Source organism: Geotrypetes seraphini, chromosome 2 (genome assembly GCF_902459505.1).
Source record: "Geotrypetes seraphini chromosome 2, aGeoSer1.1, whole genome shotgun sequence".
NCBI classification, from domain to species: domain Eukaryota; kingdom Metazoa; phylum Chordata; class Amphibia; order Gymnophiona; family Dermophiidae; genus Geotrypetes; species Geotrypetes seraphini.
In genome coordinates this window covers 88,466,450-88,485,448 of record NC_047085.1, presented here as the reverse complement: position 1 = coordinate 88,485,448, position 18,999 = coordinate 88,466,450, and the positions used below count along the sequence as shown (strand labels likewise).

At 39.5% G+C, this 18,999-nt stretch overlaps 1 protein-coding gene across 2 annotated transcripts in view; it reads right to left on the bottom strand.

The window, feature by feature from the left end:
- Positions 1-1,072: 1,072 nt before the first annotated feature.
- SNX16 (sorting nexin 16) overlaps positions 1,073-18,999 on the bottom strand; it is a 60,689-nt gene continuing 42,762 nt past the window's right edge. For both annotated transcript variants that reach the window (XM_033933621.1, XM_033933623.1), the window contains exons 6-8: positions 13,371-13,507; positions 11,001-11,120; positions 1,073-5,528 (exon numbers count right to left, since the gene is read on the bottom strand). In XM_033933621.1, the coding sequence (XP_033789512.1) occupies positions 5,429-5,528; positions 11,001-11,120; positions 13,371-13,507 (357 nt within the window). In that variant the 3' untranslated portion in view covers positions 1,073-5,428. The remainder of the gene's footprint in view (positions 5,529-11,000; positions 11,121-13,370; positions 13,508-18,999) is intronic.

The window sequence follows — 18,999 nt, the reverse complement described above, 5'->3', positions numbered from 1 at the left end:
GCAGACACAAAGTACAGAGCCCCACACAATGCCCCAGTGATCACTGACCCCCACCACACCACCATAAAAATTGAAATAAAAACGTACATCAACACCTGGCATAAGAAAGCCTAGTGGAGCTGCACAGAGGTGGCTTAAGTAGTCCGGGGGGTGGGCTAGTGAACCATAGAGAGGAAGACCCAGGCCCTTAAGCCAAGGCTAACCACTACATTTATTGTGGAACATGTGCACCCCCAAACCCTACTGTACTGCCATATAGGTGTCACCTGCAGCCATAAGGGCTATTAGGGTTGTAGACAGTTTTTGGGGGGCTCACCAAGACCTATAAGGGAGTTATGGTGAGATGTTTATGTGGCACCCTTTTTGTGAAGTTCGCAGCAGTTCCTTGTAAGGTGCCCCACTACTCTGTTGCCATGTCTGGGTGTCCAGTCCATCACTTTGCTAGCCCATCCCACATCCAAAAGGTCTTGTTCTAAGCGTTTTTGACTTGGACAAATTTTTGGACGAAAATGGTGTATAAAGATAGACGATTTAGCGGTCTGGATGATCAAACGGCTGGACGTACAGGTAGATGATTAAAAAAAAAAAAAAAAAAATTTTGGATGTATTTTTCGAAAATGGACTTTTCACATGTCCGATTTTAGGCGACTAGTGACTTAGGCCCAAAACAGACTTAGATGTATTTTTTGATTATGCTTCTCTAAATATCTAGGATGGATTTGCTGGGGGTTTTTTCAGTGTATGATGCTATTTTACTGTTTCAAATTAAAATAGTACTCAAAATGCTGTAGTTGTAAAGGACTATGCCTAACATTTATTAACCGTAGTGACATTGAACAGGTGAGAATAACTGATTTTGCTTCATGACTCTTATTGTTGGTTATGTATTTTATGTATGATTTTGATTATGTGTTTTTTCATATGCTGCCTATATTTTGATAGTGTAGGATAAAAGATTTTTTAAATAAATAACTTTTAAAAAAATATTTACACCAAACCGTGACTACCAGTAGGACACACTTGGTGACAATTCTTGATAGTATCTAATCAATTGCAAATAATAGTCCACATGTTACCATAACCTCCAGTATTTATTGTAGCAAAATACAGGCCACCACACATTAGGCGCTCCATATTCAGTCACATAAGGTCAATGCAGAGCAGAAAAGAAACACAAAATGAATTCTTTAGTCAAGATAACAATTCAGTCCACATAGAAAGATACATCAAAAGACCAACTTGCATTTTTAAAGACCAGCTTGCTTGAATTATCCCTGCTTTCTTAGGGGATTTGGAGATGGCTTTTTAATATAAGCAGTAAAAAAAAAATAAAAATAAAGAAGGCAGATAATTTCTCAAAAGCAAACACCCAGAGGGAGAGGTGAGAGAGCCCAAGGTGGGTCAAGGATTCCATCTCTACCTCAAATCCAGCAGATTCTTGATCTGTAGGGTAACACTACTCTTTATAAACAATTTTTTAAAACTTAACATGTAAAACTTAAGAGGCACTTCAACTCAAAAATCTTGTGACATGTTCCTATAAAAAAATTTTAAAACTTAACATGTAAAAACTTAAGGGGCACTTAAACTCAAAAATCTTGTGACATGTTCTTATAAACAATTTTTAAAACTTAACATGTAAAAACTTAAGGGGCACTTAAACTCAAAAATCTTGTGACATGTTCTTATAAACAATTTTTAAAATTTAACATGTAAAACTTAAGAAGCACTTAAACTCAAAAATCTTGTGACACGTTCCTACACCCAGATTAGCCTCCTGCAGACTTATACGTTTGGCTCGAACCACTGTGGTGGTTCAAAGAGCAATCAGGTTCTGGGCACCTCTAAGAAAGCTGCAACAAAAAAAATTACTTCATATTATTTGCAGATGATAGAACTAAAATGTAGGTAGCACTACAAATCTGCAGGAGATCAATTCAACTTGCTTGAGTCAAGTCTTTGAGACTGGTCTGATTCTTTAAGATATACGTATTATGCAGCTCAGCATACCAGTGAAGACAGGGATTGATAAGGAACCTCTTATCTTGATATGCTAGTGAACATTTCCTATGCTGTTCACACATACATCTTTAGCGGTCAAAAAGCTCCAGGACTCCCTAACTTTTCCTTCAGGTCTATAATTTAGCATGCCATGCAGCTTTAAAAAAATCAATTTGCAGCATACAGAGGAAGCATGAAACAAAGTTCAAGATATGTGTTACAGGAGATTTAAAAAAGGATGACAACTTTTTTTTTTCTGTAACATTCCAATTAAGTACATTTTCTCAGCCTGAAGCAACAATTTCCTAAGAATTCAGGCAACTCATCAGTTACAAATAATAGATGTTCTCTCAGCATAAATACATGGCTTTTATAAAATCTTCTGCAAGACCTCATACAGAAAACCATTTTGCACATGCAAACATTTTGGCACAGGAACTGCTGCAGAAGACAAACAGAATTTTAACAAAGGGTTTTACAACATGCTCTTGTATGGCATAATGCAGAATGACATTTTCAACACTATAGCTTTTGCAAAATTCTTTCTTCCAGAGAAAGAAAACAATTATCCCCTAGTAGAGTACTCCAGTTTTTTTTATTTCCTGTGGAGATTTTTGTACAGTTCCTTATAAAGCTCACAATATACAGTACAGCCAAACATACAAAGTTAGCTCTGAAACTTCCAGTACTTTTCCTACTGATTACACAGCATTTAAATAAAGAAGTGGGTGGCACTGAGAAACCAAAGGAGAAACTCAAAAGCATTCTTACCATAGGGAAAGAGGAAGGAAACAAGGCACTTTAAGTAATTAACAAGCAACAATAGCATGATTCCTTTAAAGCTGGCGCACAGTACCATGTCCAACTTAATAAGCAAGGAAAACAAAGAAAGGCACTACACATCCCCTTTCTGCCCCACTAAATAGCTAATGGCTAACTGAACATGGCACAAAGAGGCCTCTGTACTATAAAGTGCATCCTTTGGCTTAATACCTTTTTTTTTTTAAAGACAGATTGCAAGGAGTTCCATTCATGCCTGCAAAATCAGAAAACAAAAATTCAATGAAAATAGATGCCATCATGAAGGGATGCCATGAAGACAAATATGGCTTTGTGCGCATTCCTCCCACCCATTCAATTTTTTTTTTCTTTTTAATAAACTAAGATGCATATTCTACAAAACAGGTCTGTACTTAGCCACATAGCAGAGGTAATAGTTTGGATGAAGGCAAGATCATTAATACGGGGAACATGGTAAAGATTGTTATTGAATTTTTTTTTTTTAAGGTTGCTTTGTTAAACTACAGTCACTTCTACCTCTTCTTTCATGAGTGTTTCTTGTAAAAAGCACTCCCTGCCCACCAAATATTTAAAACACCACAGTCTGGGCACTGATTGCAGTCGGAACTGATTGCAGTGTTTAAAGCTATATCTGGATATTCAGCGCCAGACCATTCCCAGATACCAGCTTTCATTAGCTGGATATAAGGCAGCCCTTGGAAAGTGTCAGAGTTCTGGTACTGAATATCAGAAGTACTTGGATGAGCCAGATAAATTAGGGCAGCTATTTTGATGTCATAATTTATACAGTTATCCAGGTAGCAGCAGCACCGAACAGTTGTAGTACTTTCACCTTGACCTCTGACACCTTCCAGATTTTGCTGGGTCCCTTAAAGATTTTCAGCATCATTATCTACATAATACTGCTGAAAATCAGTGGCACTTATCCTGTAAGGCATATTGAACACAAATCAATCTGGAACCCTAGTCTGTTTCTTAATACTCTCTATTCTGTAATTCAAAGAGCTTCAGATACCTAACCTTCCCCCCCCCCATATCAGTTACTTGGCTTAGTCCAATCATTTTTGTCCCAGTAAAGTGCCCTCTGCACAGCAGAAGCTTAGGGTATGAACTGGACCCTTTGTGATTTGAGACCATGTTCACTCACTACATTCTTGCACAGTCCAGTTTATGATTCTAGAACAGACAGCGCCAAGTGTCCTGAACTGTATTATCCTATATTGTACACTATGTACAGATCTGTTTTTCTCAGTATATGCACAAAGTTAAGGAGGAGATCTTTTTATACAACAATTTTCAAAATTAGAATGACAATAATGCCACTCTTTTTCTTTTTGTAGTTCTATTTAAGGCAGAGGAGCCCTTTTACTGAGCAGCATTAAAAGGTAGCCTTCGCTAAACTCAGCGCGGGTCTTTCCTGCATGCTAAAGCCACTTTTAGCGTTAACTGGCTTGATTTTGACATTTCTGCAATAATAGCCATGTGCTAATTTTCCCATTAGCACATGAAAACCTATCAACACCTATTCTGTAGGCAGTAATGGCTCATGCGCTAAACCTGAAGTAACTGGTTAGCACACGGCAATGCCCACATGCTAAGACAATTAACATAGCTTTGTCCACTCTCTGCCCCCCCAATGTTAAAAAAATACCTTTTTTTTTTAAGCATGTGTACATGCAAAACCTACTGTAGGTCATCTGAATATACCCAACGGCAGTGCCTTTTAACCCACATTAAACACACATTAGTGCTTACCACAGCTTAGTAAAAGGGCCCCAGAGGGATAAAGGAATGATTTTGAGTGCTCCTCCATCCCTATAAACTGGGACAAATGTAAGACAATGTGGTTAACCTGCCACTGCTTCTTTGAGACCTTAATGCCACGAATGGTAGAGAGCAATAGGTCTGGCTCCAGAAAAAGGTTTCATAAAAGGAATGGCTATGATTATAAAGACAACCCCACAAATCTGATTTCACAATAATGTAAAATCATAAGAAATAAAATACTTCTTGTAGGGCGAGGGGTAAGAGAGAAAGAAAACAAGGTCTAAAATTAGACCATCACAAGCACCAAACAAACGAGTCTCTATTTTGAACAAATTATTTAGTAGTGCTTTTTAAAAACAGAAAATGGATAATAAATCTGATCATCTCTGGACCTTGCGGTCCAAATAGTGTTTTAGCATCTTACACATTTGCGTAAAGCAAATTCTTGCTTGCCCATAAAAGAAACTTCTTGGTTTTTCAAAATTTTTTTGATTTGCTAGCCCAGGTGTGAAGTAAGGTAAGGGGTGATTAAATACAGGTTTGTTTTTTTTTGCCATTATACAGTGGCAAACACAAATCATTTAGGCATGATATTAAAGGATTTGCACACTTATATACAATCTAGCCCTAATTAAAACTTTTAATATATTAAATGTGAAGTCCAAATAAGGCTGAATCAAATGCAGCAATGCATAATTTCCTATGCCAATAATTTATATGATATGTATGTAAACATCCACCATGTGCCTTCCCATTGTTGGCTATAAATGGCAGTTAGCTATGATTTATCAACCGTCATCCACAGCAGCCCAGCAGGTATGGCAAGACCGTTCGGAGTAGGAGCAGCTGCTACTGAACCTCAGTCCTCTTCATCAGGATAAGCCACTTCAGCTACTTCAATCTCTGGCACAGAATTATCAGGCGCAGTCCAGCACTCTTCATGATTATCTTTTTCAAAACTACAATAAAATAAGAAACAAAATATCTTATACCAGATTCGTGTCACACCCATCCACCCAAAGCTGACAAGCTAATGGCTCTGGGTGTGTTTCAAAAGGATTAAACATGCCTCGAATCCTTCCTACTACATTCACCAATTGATAGTTCTAACGCCATGTCAAAAAAACCCGCAAGGTTCATGCAAGAGCAGGGCCCCAGTGCTCAAAGATCCAGCGCTAGATACAACAGTGCAAACTCCACAGCACAAGAACAGCAAAGAAACTTCCTAGCTCAAAGCTAATGGCATTCAAATTTTCAGCAAAGCTACACATCCTAAACACAGTGATATTATTGAAATTTGTAAGTCAGTGATTCTCTGTGAGCAGCACAAACTGGGCAATAAAGTAAATCAACACTAAAGGAGATCATTACTTTCTGTTTTCAATAAGAAATAAGAGACAGAAACACCTGAATCAAGCTGACAAACTGAGTCAGCAAATGACTATTCAAATCTCTTTAACCTTCCAAGTATCCAAATTTATTAAGTATTTGATTAATCGCTTATTCCACATTCTAAGCGATGTACAACATATTAAAATATTAAATTACAGTAGTTCAAGGGAAACAGACAATATGGGGAAGGCAATTCCGGTCCTTGAGAGCCGGAGCCAGATCAGGTTTTCAGGTTATCCACAGTGAATATGTATGAGATGGATTTGCATGCACTGCCTCCTTGAGATGCAAATCTATCTCATGCATATTTACTGTGGATATCCTGAAAACCTGACCTGGCTCCGGCTCTCGAGGACCGGAATTGCCTACCCCTGCACTAGACTAAACACACACAAATTTAGAGAATCTTTACCCTCAGCAACAGGATCAGGATAGAAGATTGGGATGAATGAAAGCACTTAAACCTCAGTGCTCAGATTCAGCAGGCTTCTTACTCGGAGATATGAGGGCTATCTTCATCAGGACAGCGAATCAAATGCTGCCTTACACAATAGATAGGGTGATAAGTTTGCTATTTAAAAGTTCACCCAAAGGTGTACTTGACCTTTTTTTCTTATGTGTAGGAATATGCCTTAAAATGAACTTCTTCTGAAATAAACTAAGCCTGTGGTGGAATTGTAGGCATTTTTAAAGCAAAAATAAGGCCCCAATGCTCAAAGCTCTGGCAAAAAAATATCAGGTTGGTAGTGATTTTAATTTAGCAGCACAACTTGCATGCAAATCATAAGAATGCTATTTGTGCAGAGTAGCCTGGTAAAAGAGGAGAGAAACTGTGCCTGGCACTTGCTCAGAAAAGCTAAGAGGTAGGTAAAAAGGTTTTGGAGGGGTGATGCTGAAGCAAACAAGCTCCAATGATATAATGTGGCGGCCTTACTATCCGCAGGTCCTGGATTCAATACCCTCGTAGAAGATTTTCAATAGGAAGTGAAATCAGTGACAAGGACAGCCAAGAGTGATTGCGTAAAAAATATAAGTGCAGAAATATGCTTAATATTACAGAAAGGCAATGTTCAGAAAAATACATCAAGTATATACAAATGTACAGAAAGAAATAGAAATAAGCTTTACAAATTCAGAGTGGATTCAGAGACTGCTTGTGTGTATGAGAGATAAGACAGTTTACCTGCATTAATGTGTGTCTGTGAGAAGAGAAGGAGTAGGCCAGGGTCCAGAGGAAAAGAGAAAGAAGGGGGGGGGGGTGTTGGTCCAGGCTTCAGGGTCCAGGTTCCAAAGAGAGAGAATGTCAAGAATTTACCTCATATGTATAGGCTTGAGACCTGTTCTAAAAATAAAGTCTATTGAAGTTAAGTATCCCTCTCTTTTGTAAGCTGTTTGAAACAATGGTAAATAAAGTGAGTGAGGTGTGAGAGACTGGAGAAGAAAAGAGGGAGAAACTGTTAATTTCCAGTATCACTCTGACAATGGTTTCTGATTAACCCTAACTATCTGTGCTAGAACATGCAGCTCCAGACCTGCAGGTAAAATTTTCTCATAAGAGGTGGGTGTTCCCTTTTGAGCACTAAAAGGAGTGCTCATTTAAATACATTTGCATTGGTCTCTCATTGATTGCTACCATGATTGTACAAGATCCAAAGAACCCTTTTGAGCATCAGTGGCTGAACTTCCTTACAAGTAAGACTGGTTACAAACAGTCCTACATGAACAGCAGACTTTTGAGCATTGGGGGCCTATCTTATTTGATTCACTTCTGAAGCACTTTCCCAACATAAAGATGATCAAAGTTAATGCTATACTTGAGTCATCAATTCCATTGACATATGAGGTAGTCATATGTGGGATGATATTACATCTGAAGCCCTCATTGGACAGATATAAAGGTCAGCTTTTCCTTATTATGACCGGGATAGCCATGCAAATGGTTACTTGCAATTGGAAGAGCTGGAATCGCCTTAAATTTACTTTTTGGTGGGCAAATTTATGTTTAAGTTATAGGTATGAAAAGATGAATGCGGATATGCTGGGGCATACTAAGAGATTCAAGTTAATTTGGGGCCCATTGACATCTTTTATGGATTCATTATACATGTCTTTTCCTTTATTTCTGTTGGTATAATTTTATAATATTTCATGTTACTTACTACTTTAGTATCATGTTTATACATACACTGTACTTCGCTTAGATATAATTTTAATTAAGCGATTAATCAAATATAAATAAAACTTGAAACTACATACACACCCGGGGGAGGGCGGGAGGGGGTATTTCTTTTGTATGGTTCTATTCCCTTATGAAAATGTTGGTTGGGTGTTTTTTTTAAATTTTGTATGGATTCTGATTGATTATAAGTGCATATATGATTACTATTATTTGTATAGATATTGTATTGCCTTTTTGTTAGCTTTAGAATCTCAATGAAGATTTAAAAAAAAAAAAAAAAAGATGACCGAACATAACAATTGCCATACAGAGACAGACCGAAGGACCATCAAGCCCAGTATCCTGTTTCAATAGTGGCCAAGCCAGGTCACAAGTACCTGGCAAGATCCCAAAGAGTAAAACGGATTTATGCTGTCTATCCTAGGAATAAGCAGTGGATTTCCCCAAGCTATATTAATAATGGTTTATGGACTTTACTTTTAGGAACTTATCCAAACCTGTTTTTAAATCCTGCTAAGCTAACTGCTTTCACCACATTCTCTGGTAACAAATTCCAGAGTTTAACTTCTACTTGACTAGTCCAAGGTCAAACTGAAAAGCTCCTCCATGAGTACATGTATTAAAATGCAGTGTCAAAGTACCAACTTTAGCTGAGTTATTCTAAAATAAATAAAATTGGGAGTTAGCAAATGTATAGGATAATTCCATGTGATTTGAGATATACTACAAGAACATTTATGGTTTTTCCAGAGGCAGTCCTAAAATTAAAAAAAAAAAAGGTTACTATTCAAATGATTTATCCCATTAACTTCAACAGTTAACCAGATAAATTGTATCCTTGAAAAATTTAGCCCAGTTAAAATTAAACTTGAAAACTTTGCCTTGTTAAAATTTAACCAAACATAAAAAGGGAAGAACTGAAGGTGTTATAGAAACACAGAAATATGATGGCAGATAACATCCAAATGGCCCATCTAGTCTGCCCATCCACAGTAACCATTATCTCTCTCTCTCTCTGAGAGATTCCACATGCCTATCCCAGGCCCTCTTGAATTCAGACACAGTCTCTGTCTCTACCACCTCTTCTGGGAGACCATTCCACGCATCTACCACCCTTTCTGTAAAAAAGTATTTCCTTAGATTACTCCAGAGCCCATTACCTCTTCATCCTATGCCCTCTCATTGCAGAGTTTCCTTTCAAATGAAAGAGACTCGACTCATGCACATTTACATTACGTAGGTATTTAAACGTCTCTATCGTTTAAATAGGGCCATGTCAAAGATAACCAAACAATGCCGATATTTAATGCTATCCAATTGCATTTATCTAGTCAAGTATGGCTGAAACAACTTTTTGTATTTTCAAAAGCCCAGCTCCAGCTTTCTGAATATTAGGTTAAAGTTAAGTGTGTAACTTAGTTGATAATTTTTAACTGATATGTTTAAAGGGCATCGCGTACCATGAAAAAAGCAGCTTCTCTCCTTGGCTACGGCACCATGATGAATTTCATGGTGGTTTCCTCACCATTTTACAGTACAACCCTCTTCCTACCTAGTCGAGCCACTATAGATACAGTCCTTGGCAGACCAAGAACATGCACCACAGTTCCTTCCAGGATCCAATATGTACACACAGAGCATCTCTCTCCCTTCTCTGTTTTTATACCCATTATTTCTTCCCCTCCCCCACCCTCAGTCCGGCATATGCAAGTCTCTTTGGACCCCCCTTCTACACCAGGGCCTGCCTCCATCCCCCCCTGAAGGCCTGCATGTTTCCCCCCTTCTTTCTAGCGTCCTCTGTCTTCCCGGTATCACCTTCAAAGCAGCCTGCAGAAGATCGCTGGCTGCACGTTCCCTCTGATGCAGTCCCGCCCCTCCTCTGACATACAGGACCGTGATGCAGAGGCCGACAGCAGCCTGCTAGGATCGCTACAGCTGACCGGCGATCTTCTGCAGACTGCTTTGAAGGTGAGACCGCGTAGCCAGAAGAGAGATGGTGGACAATGGGATGGAGGGAGGGAAGGAACAGAAAGGGTATTTTCTCTCAGGCCAAATCTAATTACCCTGTGGGTCAGATTTGGCCCACGGGCCTCAGTTTGACACCCCTGATCTAGAGATATCAATGCAAGTGTTAAAGGCATCTGTTTGTAAGTCCTACTATACAAACAATGAGTAGGGAAAGGATAAGAGGTGCCTTTCAAGAAGCAGAAACAAAAAGGAGAGGCAGAGAGGCGAGTTTAACTGAGAAATTGGAGTCATAACAATTCATTTATATATCGCTACTACCTTACAGTTCTGTGTGGTTCACAATTCTAAAGTATTGTGCATTCACAGTGAACTGCAATTCAGATATTTAAGAAATTTCTCAAATAGATAGGTTTTTATCGATTTCCTGAAAATTACATAAGTGTCAGATCTTTGAATCAGAATGCCAAAATTCTTATCCCAGAAAGCCGCCTGATAAGCCAGAATTCTATTAAAAATAATCTTTATTATAGGCAGCCTTTTACTGAAGGAAATGCAAATAATTTAGAATCCCATGCAAAGTGCATTCTATCAACAAACTTAAAGTGATCAATGATGTAAGCAGGAATCTAGCAGTGCAGTGTCTTAAACGTGATGCAACCAAGCTTAAATAATATTCTTGCTTCAATTAGTAGCCAATGTAAACACCGGTAATAATATCAAGTCTAACGGCAGAGATAGAAAAGAACTGAAGAGGAGGAGAATTTTCTTGTCAAGTAGCTAGTAACACTATGGTTATGTCCCTAGAGTCTACAAACCGAGGAAGCATTTGATTTTCACGCTTTTGGTTTATCTAACTTTGCAAGCCTTTCTGATAACATAATAATCTGTTTACCAGTTCTCATCAGCAGAAGCACTCTGATCTGCCTCTATTGCAGAAGACTCCACCTCTCCACTGCACTCACTCTCCTGTCCCGAAAGCCTCCGCGTCGTCACCTGGTCTGCAGACATCTCCCTAGAGAGAAATAAGAGGAGGATAGTGGATGCAGGACATAAAAGGTTGTGTTATGAAAATATTGCTTAAGTCAATAAATTGGCACCTAGCCTATATGGAATATTTAGGAGGCTTTTGTTTTCAGTTAATATTGTTTTTATTTTTCCTGAGAATTTATTACGGTGTATTTATAACCAAAATAGAAGAAAATTTAGGGAAAAATTATGACTTATTTTTCTAGAAGTTTATTTTGGGCAATAAGGCTGAGTCCATAACAAAAAACCCCAAAAAACAAAATCATACTATGCAATTTAGCAGAAGAGCACAGAGGTCAGGATATTAAGAGCAGAGGGTCCCAAACCTTTTATAAAAAAAAAAAAAAAGGGCTACCTCATATTTCAAAAATTGCTGATAGGCCTAGATAAAAATGTTACTGACCTTTATTCTCATATTGCTTCTCCCTCCAAAAACAATTCTTTATCTCTTCCAGTCTCTCTCCTTCACATTTCTCCCCAGTATCACTGTTTTTGTCCTCTTCCCTTGAGTGAATTGCTTTCTATCTAGCATCTCCTCTTTCCTCTCCTCCATTATTCTTTCTTGTTTCACTCCCCCACCCATTTCTCCCACCTCCTTCCCCTCTCCCTCAGTGTCTAACCTCTCCTCTCCCCACACAAAGCTCCTGAAACCTCTCATCCTATGTATCTTTAAAGATTAGATCTTCACTGGTAGCTAGAATTGACTCTTACATTGTGCTTTCACTGGCCCTACACAGTCTTCCTTTTGATGTACTCTGCTTTTGTGGAAACAGAAAGTTGCATCAGAAGGAAGGCTGTGAGGCCAGTGTGAGTAGTATATATCAGTCACGCTGCTGGCAAAGAACCTGTCTTTGAAAGGCAGGCAGCTGCAGTGAAGGGGCGGGGTCCTTAACAGCTTGGGTGTGAGAGGGAAAGATGGGATCACCTATGGGGCAAGGTTTTTCTGCCCACCCAAAATTGGCTGTCTGGCTATGCCCCTGCTCTGCTCTTCCTTCTCCAGCATATTCCCTGTTTTTTTTTTTTAATTTCACATAGTGCTAATCCTTTAAAAGTTTAACAGGAATGTCCAAGGGAGTAAGCAGATGTCAGCAGCAGCAAGGGAACCAGTATGAGCAACTGAAAAGGTGGCACCTGAAGCAGCAGTGTGCCAAATTGATCCAAAGACAGGAGAGCTGTGTATGCAGGAGACTGCTGAGGGGGCTGGTGTTAAAGCAAGCCCTACAAGTACATTGGGAGGTGGTGAGCAAAGTCCTTGAAATAGTACAACAACAGTGGAGGGTAAATCAAATACCAAAGTGTTGGTGCTTCAGCACACACTGACTTCAGAGGTAGAAGACTATATTCAAGGGTAGAGTACATATTTGGGGTGTTGAAGGACAAGGCAATAGGCTCTGCTGAAATGATATCATCAAAAGGTGCTGTTTTGAAGGTACAGTGAGGCCACTACTTAAATTTCTGGAAGCAATTTTGGAAGATTTTACAATAAAAAAGCCTTTCCTAGGAGAAAATGCTTGCTGGTTTGCTGATGTGATATCTGCAGTCTTCTTATAAAAATGATACTATAAGGCCAATGTTCAAAGAGTTTAGGCCTTCTAAATTGGCTTCTTTAAAAATTTACTCAGCTAAGTTCCTGAACTTCTACTCCTAGCCCCATTAGGCTCCTAAATTTAGTGAAGGTAAAAAGGTTAGGTATTTAGCAACAATTTTCAGCACTAGGCTCTGAATTTTCAGCTAGTTCTGGCTGAAAATAGGAGTCAAATTTAAAGCACCTTAGATGCTTAAATATAAGAGTTCAGCTGTTTTTTTGTTTGTTTTTGGTGGGGAGGGGGGAATATAAAACCCAGTGTGTGTATTATTCTGTCTGTCTATTCTGGTCATTTAATAAGTAAATTTCAAACCTAAGATTATTTGGTGAGAGGCCAATTGATAAGTCATAATTTAAATACTTTAAGGTGGTATATTCAGTCAACAAGGATACTGATGAAGCTAAAAAAAAAAAAAAAAAAGATAACTGTTTCCAAGCTCTGAAGTTACTGTGGAATTTGGAAACTCCAAATCCTATATAATCCTACTAAATTACAGCTTTGTACCAATAATACCTCCTAGAAAAAAAAAAAAAAAAAAAAAAAAAAATAAATATATATATATATATATATACATATATATATATATATATATATATACACACAGACACAGACACATCTCATTAATAAACCTCTGCCCCACCCCCACATACCGAATTCTGTTTTCCAAAGCATCTATTTGAAGTTGTTTCTCATCTAGCAATTTTTTTAGTGTTTCCACTTCCTTTTGTTTTTCAATAATATCCCTGTGCAACCTGTAATTTGTTTCCTCCAGGGTCTCACAAAAAGCCTGAAAGGAAAACAAAAATATACTAGTTAAAAAATATATTGGTTATAGTAGTATTCAAACACTTCTCATTCCACAGCATAAAGGAACACATATCTGCAACTAAATTCAGGTTACATCCTTACAACTGGCCTGTCAGTCTTTGAAGCCAGCTGGAAAAAACATTAACACAGTGTCTCGCAATCTTTTTCGAGTCGGGACACACTAAACCTAGTGTCTCTGGCTTGAGACACTCGGAAGTGCGTAACATCGCCATGATGATGTCGACCTCCACGTCCACGAATGCACAAAGGCCCTTCAAACAGGCCCTGCGCCGGCAGTGGGGGATACCTGCAAGGAAAAGGGCCGGCTGGAGAGGAGAGGCACTGGTGGGGCTAATTGCCTACAGGATTTGCTTCTCTTTCCGAGAGGCATTTTCTATAGGCAGTCAGCTGGTGCCTCTTCTGATCCTCAGTGCGCTGCGGCAAACCTGAAATCTCAGGAGGCACGCTGGTGTGCCGCGGCAGTTTGCGATACACTGCATTAACAGGTACTCTAAATCTAGGTTATCATATTGGCTCCAGAAAAAGGAGCTCACTCAATCTTCAAGGGAGATATATTTAAATTCTGTGATGATGTAAATCAATTTACCACTATTGTCACAGCTCTAATAAAACATAATTGTTAATTGAAAATAAAGTGCTCAGACACTTCAACTAAACTGTTTAGTGATGGCTGCCGTTGGGACCATCACTGCCTTTACTGTCCCATTGCCTACCCACTTGAACCACGCAGATATTCAAGGTAGATTTAAACAAGTCAAAAATAGCTGGAACAAACTTATCTTAGATGTTGTTTGGGAGGCTTGTTGATTGTGCTTTTGGCGGCCATAGACTGAAACTCGTGTATGTGCTTATGCTCATAAGTGAATGCAGTTAAAATAGGGGGCCATTTTACTCCAGAAAAAGGAGGACAGATTAAGACATCTGGGTTTTATTTCCACTGAAAGCAATAGAAGCTGTCTCAATCAATCCTCCTTTTCCTGGAAACATATGGTAACCCTATCTAAATCTCTAGAAAATACAAAATTATTATTGTGTGCACAGGCTTTTGTCAGCTTTCTATGGAGACAGGAATGGGCACTCTAAACCTGAATACTGACAGAGTTTTTAGCCTGACTTACAGTAGATATAAGTAAGCCAAATCAACAAGTTAAAAAGTGATAAATCACCAGGACCAGATGGTATACATCCCAGGGTACTAAAAGAACTCAAACATGAAATTGCTGACCTGCTGTTAGTGATCTGTAACCTGTCGCTAAAATCACCAGTACTACCTGAAGAATGGAGGGTGGCCAATGTTATGCTGATGTTTTAAAAGGGCTCCAGGGGAGATCCGGGAAATTACAGACTGGAAAGCCTCACTTCAGTGCTAGGCAAAATGGTAGAAATGATTATAAAAAAACAACATTGTGGAACACGAAGACAAACATGATTTAATGAGACAGAGCCAGCATGGGTTCAGCCGAGGGAGATCTTGCCTCCTCAATTTGGTTGACTTGTTTGAAGGTGTGAATAAACATGTGGATAAAGGTGAGCTAGATTTTCAGAAAGCTTTTGATAAAGTTCCTTAGGAGAAGCTCCTGAGAAAATTAAAGTGTCATGGGATAGGTGGCAAAGTTCAGTTGTGCATTAGGAATTGGTTATCAGATAGAAAACAGAGGGTAGGGTTAAATAGTCATTTTTCTTAATGGAGGAGAGTAAACAGTGAAGTGCCGCAGGGGTCTGTACTGGGACCGGTGCTATTTAACTTATTTATAAATGATCTGGAAATTGGGACGAGTGAGGTGATTAAATTTACAGATTACATTAAACTGTTCAAAGTTGTTAAAACGCATGCGGATTGTGAAAAATTGCATGTGGACCTTAGGAAATTGGAAGACTGGGCGTCCAAGTGGCAGATGAAATTGAATGTGGACACATGCAAAGTGATGTACATTGGGAAGAATAATCTGAATCACAGTTACCGGATGCTAGGGTCCATCTTGGGGATTAGCACCCAAGAAAAGGATCTAGGTATCATCATAGACAATACGATGAAACCTTCTGCCCATGTGTGCCGGCGGCCAAAAACGCACATAGGATGCTAGGAATTATTAAAAAAGGGATGGTTAACAAGACTAAGAATGTTATAATGTCCCTGTATCGCTCCATGGTGCAACCTCATCTGGAGTATTGCGTTCAATTCTGGTCTCTTTATCTCAAGAAAGATATAGTGGCGCTAGAAAAGGTTCAAAGAACAGCGACCAAGATGGTAAAGGGGATGGAACTCCTCTCGTATGAAGAAAGACTAAAATGGTTAGGGCTCTTCAGCTTGGAAAAGAGATGGCTGAGGGAGATATGATTGAAGTCTACAAAATCCTGAGTGTAGTAGAATGGGTACAAGTGGATCGATTTTTCAATCCATCAAAAATTACAAAGACTAGGGGACACTCGATGAAGTTACTGGGAAATACTTTTAAACCAATAGGAGGAAATTTTTTTTCACTCAGAGAATAGTTAAGCTCTGGAACGCATTGCCAGCATATAGTGTAGTTGGTTTTAAGAAAGGTTTGAACAAGTTCCTGGAGGAAAAGTCCATAGTCTGTTATTGAGAAATACATGGGTGAAACCATTGCTCGTCCTGTGAATCAGTAGCATGGAATATTGCTACTCTTTGGGTTTTGGCCAGGTACTAGTGACCTGGATTGGCCACCGTGAAAACGGGCTACTGGGCTTGATGGACCATTGCTCTGACCCAGTAAGGCTATTCTTATGTTCTTATATTAAAAAGTTGTCTTCAGCATTGTCTGGTGGCAGTGCTGTGTGTGTGGTGGGAGGGGAGAGAGACATTGTGAAGGATGATACCTGGAGGCCAGATATACAGTCCATAGTACAAAGTTCTAGGATGAGCTCTGGTATAGGGCTCCAGTCTCAGCCTTAGGACTCTTACTGCAATGATAAGACTAAAATCAGTAAGAGAGGGAGCTGGTCTCTTAAAAATAGGGGATAGGGGACATTCAGATTTTTGAATCTGTACCACTTTGATGTGGGGTCTTTTCTGTGCATATTGTAAGATTATACTTTGTGATGATTTACAATAAAAACTTTGAAAAATAGGGGAAAATCCCCAGCTGCTTATGAATGAATGCTCAAAGTGCCAGAGTCCTGCCACTCTCAACAAGATGAAGACAAGTAGTAATGAGTGGATCAAACAAATGCAAACATGCTGGTCTTTACTTTTTTTTCCTCTGGCAGACAATACCTAAAATACTGAGAGTTTTAAGTTCTTTCCCTGGTGCTGAGATTACTTTCCATTTCACTGGTGAAAACAAAGATCTGCACTCCTATCATCTCCATTACATACAAATCTCTTTCATGCATATTCATTAGGACTATCCTGAAAACCTGACTGGCTGGTGGTCCTCCAGGACAGGGTTGAGAACCACTACTTTAAAGCATCACTGAAAACATTTTGATCTGATGTTCCATTCTGAGTGAACCAGCATGACTGTCTATATTTTGTGATGACACTGGTAGCAATTTTCCTCTTTGTTCACTGTCCCTAGAGGAGAGTATGGCATAGTGGTCAGAGCTATAGCCTCAGCACCCTGAGCTTGTGGGTTCAAACCCCACGCTGTTCCTTGTGACCCTGGGCAAGTCATTTAATCCTCCACTGCCTCAGGTACATTAGATCAGTGTTTCAACTTCTTCAAGCCAAGTACCCCCCAAGTTTAACAAATATTAACCGAGTACCATTGTCCAAGCTCCGCCCCTGACCCCACCCCCATAATAATAGTACTAATTGTAATTCAATTTCTTCGATCCATTTTTCATATACACACAATATAATCTTAATAATACAGAATGGTAACAACAAAATTAAAAAAAATCCACAAAGCACAGTGTACGCACAGAAAATGTTAATTATCATTTATATTTGGGTTTTTTTTTTCAAAGAGGTCAAGGCAGGATGACTTTAAAATATGCAATGTCACCTCAGTAACAACTATAGAAAAATAGACAAATATAGTGTAAAATATAGACAACAGATATAAATTCTCAAAACTGACACATTTCGATCACTAAATTGAAAATAAAATCATTTTTCCTACCTTTGTTGTCTGGTGATTTCATGAGTCTCTGGTTGCACTTCCTTCTGACCATGCATATGATATTTAATTCTTTCTGCCTCCTGCACGCTTCCTCTCCTCCAAACTTCATTCCCTTCCCCAACCAACATCTCTCTGTCCCTTCATGAGTCCAACGTTACTTCCTCTCTTCTCCACCCCTATTGGCAACATGTCTCTCTCTCTCTCACCAGCGGGGTGCCACAGGGCTCAGTGCTTGGACCCGTGCTCTTCAACATCTTTATAAACGATTTGGATATAGGTATGACGAGTGAGGTGATAAAATTTGCAGACAATACGAAGTTATTCAGAGTAGTAAAGATGCAGGGTGACTGCGAAGATCTACAACGTGACATAATCAGGCTCGAGAAATGGGCATCGACATGGCAGATGAGGTTCAACGTGGACAAGTGTAAAGTGGTGCATGTCGGTAGCAAAAATCTTATGCACAAATATAGGATGTTTGGGGCGGTACTTGGAGAGACCTCCCAGGAAAGGGATTTGGGAGTTCTGATCAACAAGTCAATGAAGCCGTCCGTGCAATATGTGGCAGCGGCAAAAAGGGTGAACAGAATGCTAGGAATGATAAAGAAGGGGATCATGAACAAATCGGAGAAGATTATCATGCCGCTGTACCGGGCCATGGTGCGCCCTTAGCTGGAGTACTGCGTACAGCACTGGTCGCCGTACATGAAGGAGGACACGGTACTAATCGAAAGAGTCCAGAGAAGAGTGACTAAGATGGATAAGGGGTTGGAGCTGCCGTACAGCGAAAGATTAGAGAAACTGGGCCTCTTCTCCCTCGAACAGAGGAGATTGAGAGAGGACATGATCGAAACATTCAAGGTATTGAAGGGGATAGACTTAGTAGACAAGGACAGGTTGTTCACCCTCTCCAAGGTAGGGAGAACAAGAGGGCACTAGCTACAGTTGAAAGGGGATAAATTCCGTACAAATGTAAGGAAGTTCTTCTTCACCCAGAGAGTGGTGGAAAACTGGAATGCTCTTCCAGAGTCTGTCATAGGGGAAAACACCTTTCAGGAATTCAAGACAAAGCTAGACAAGTTCCTGCTGAACCAGAATGTACGCAGATAAGGCTAGTCTCAATTAGGGTGCTGGTCTTTGACAAGAGGGCCACCGCATGAGCGAACTGCTGGGCATGATGGACCACTGGTCTGACCCAGCAGCGGCAATTCTTATGTTCTCACTGTCCATTTGTCTTGAGAGATTCAGGCATCTCTCCCAACCCCTCAACTGCCACATCCAACATTTCTCCTTCTCGCATCCCCTGGATCATGTGCAGCATTTTTCATCACTGCCCACCAGCCCCATTTCTTTTATCACCACT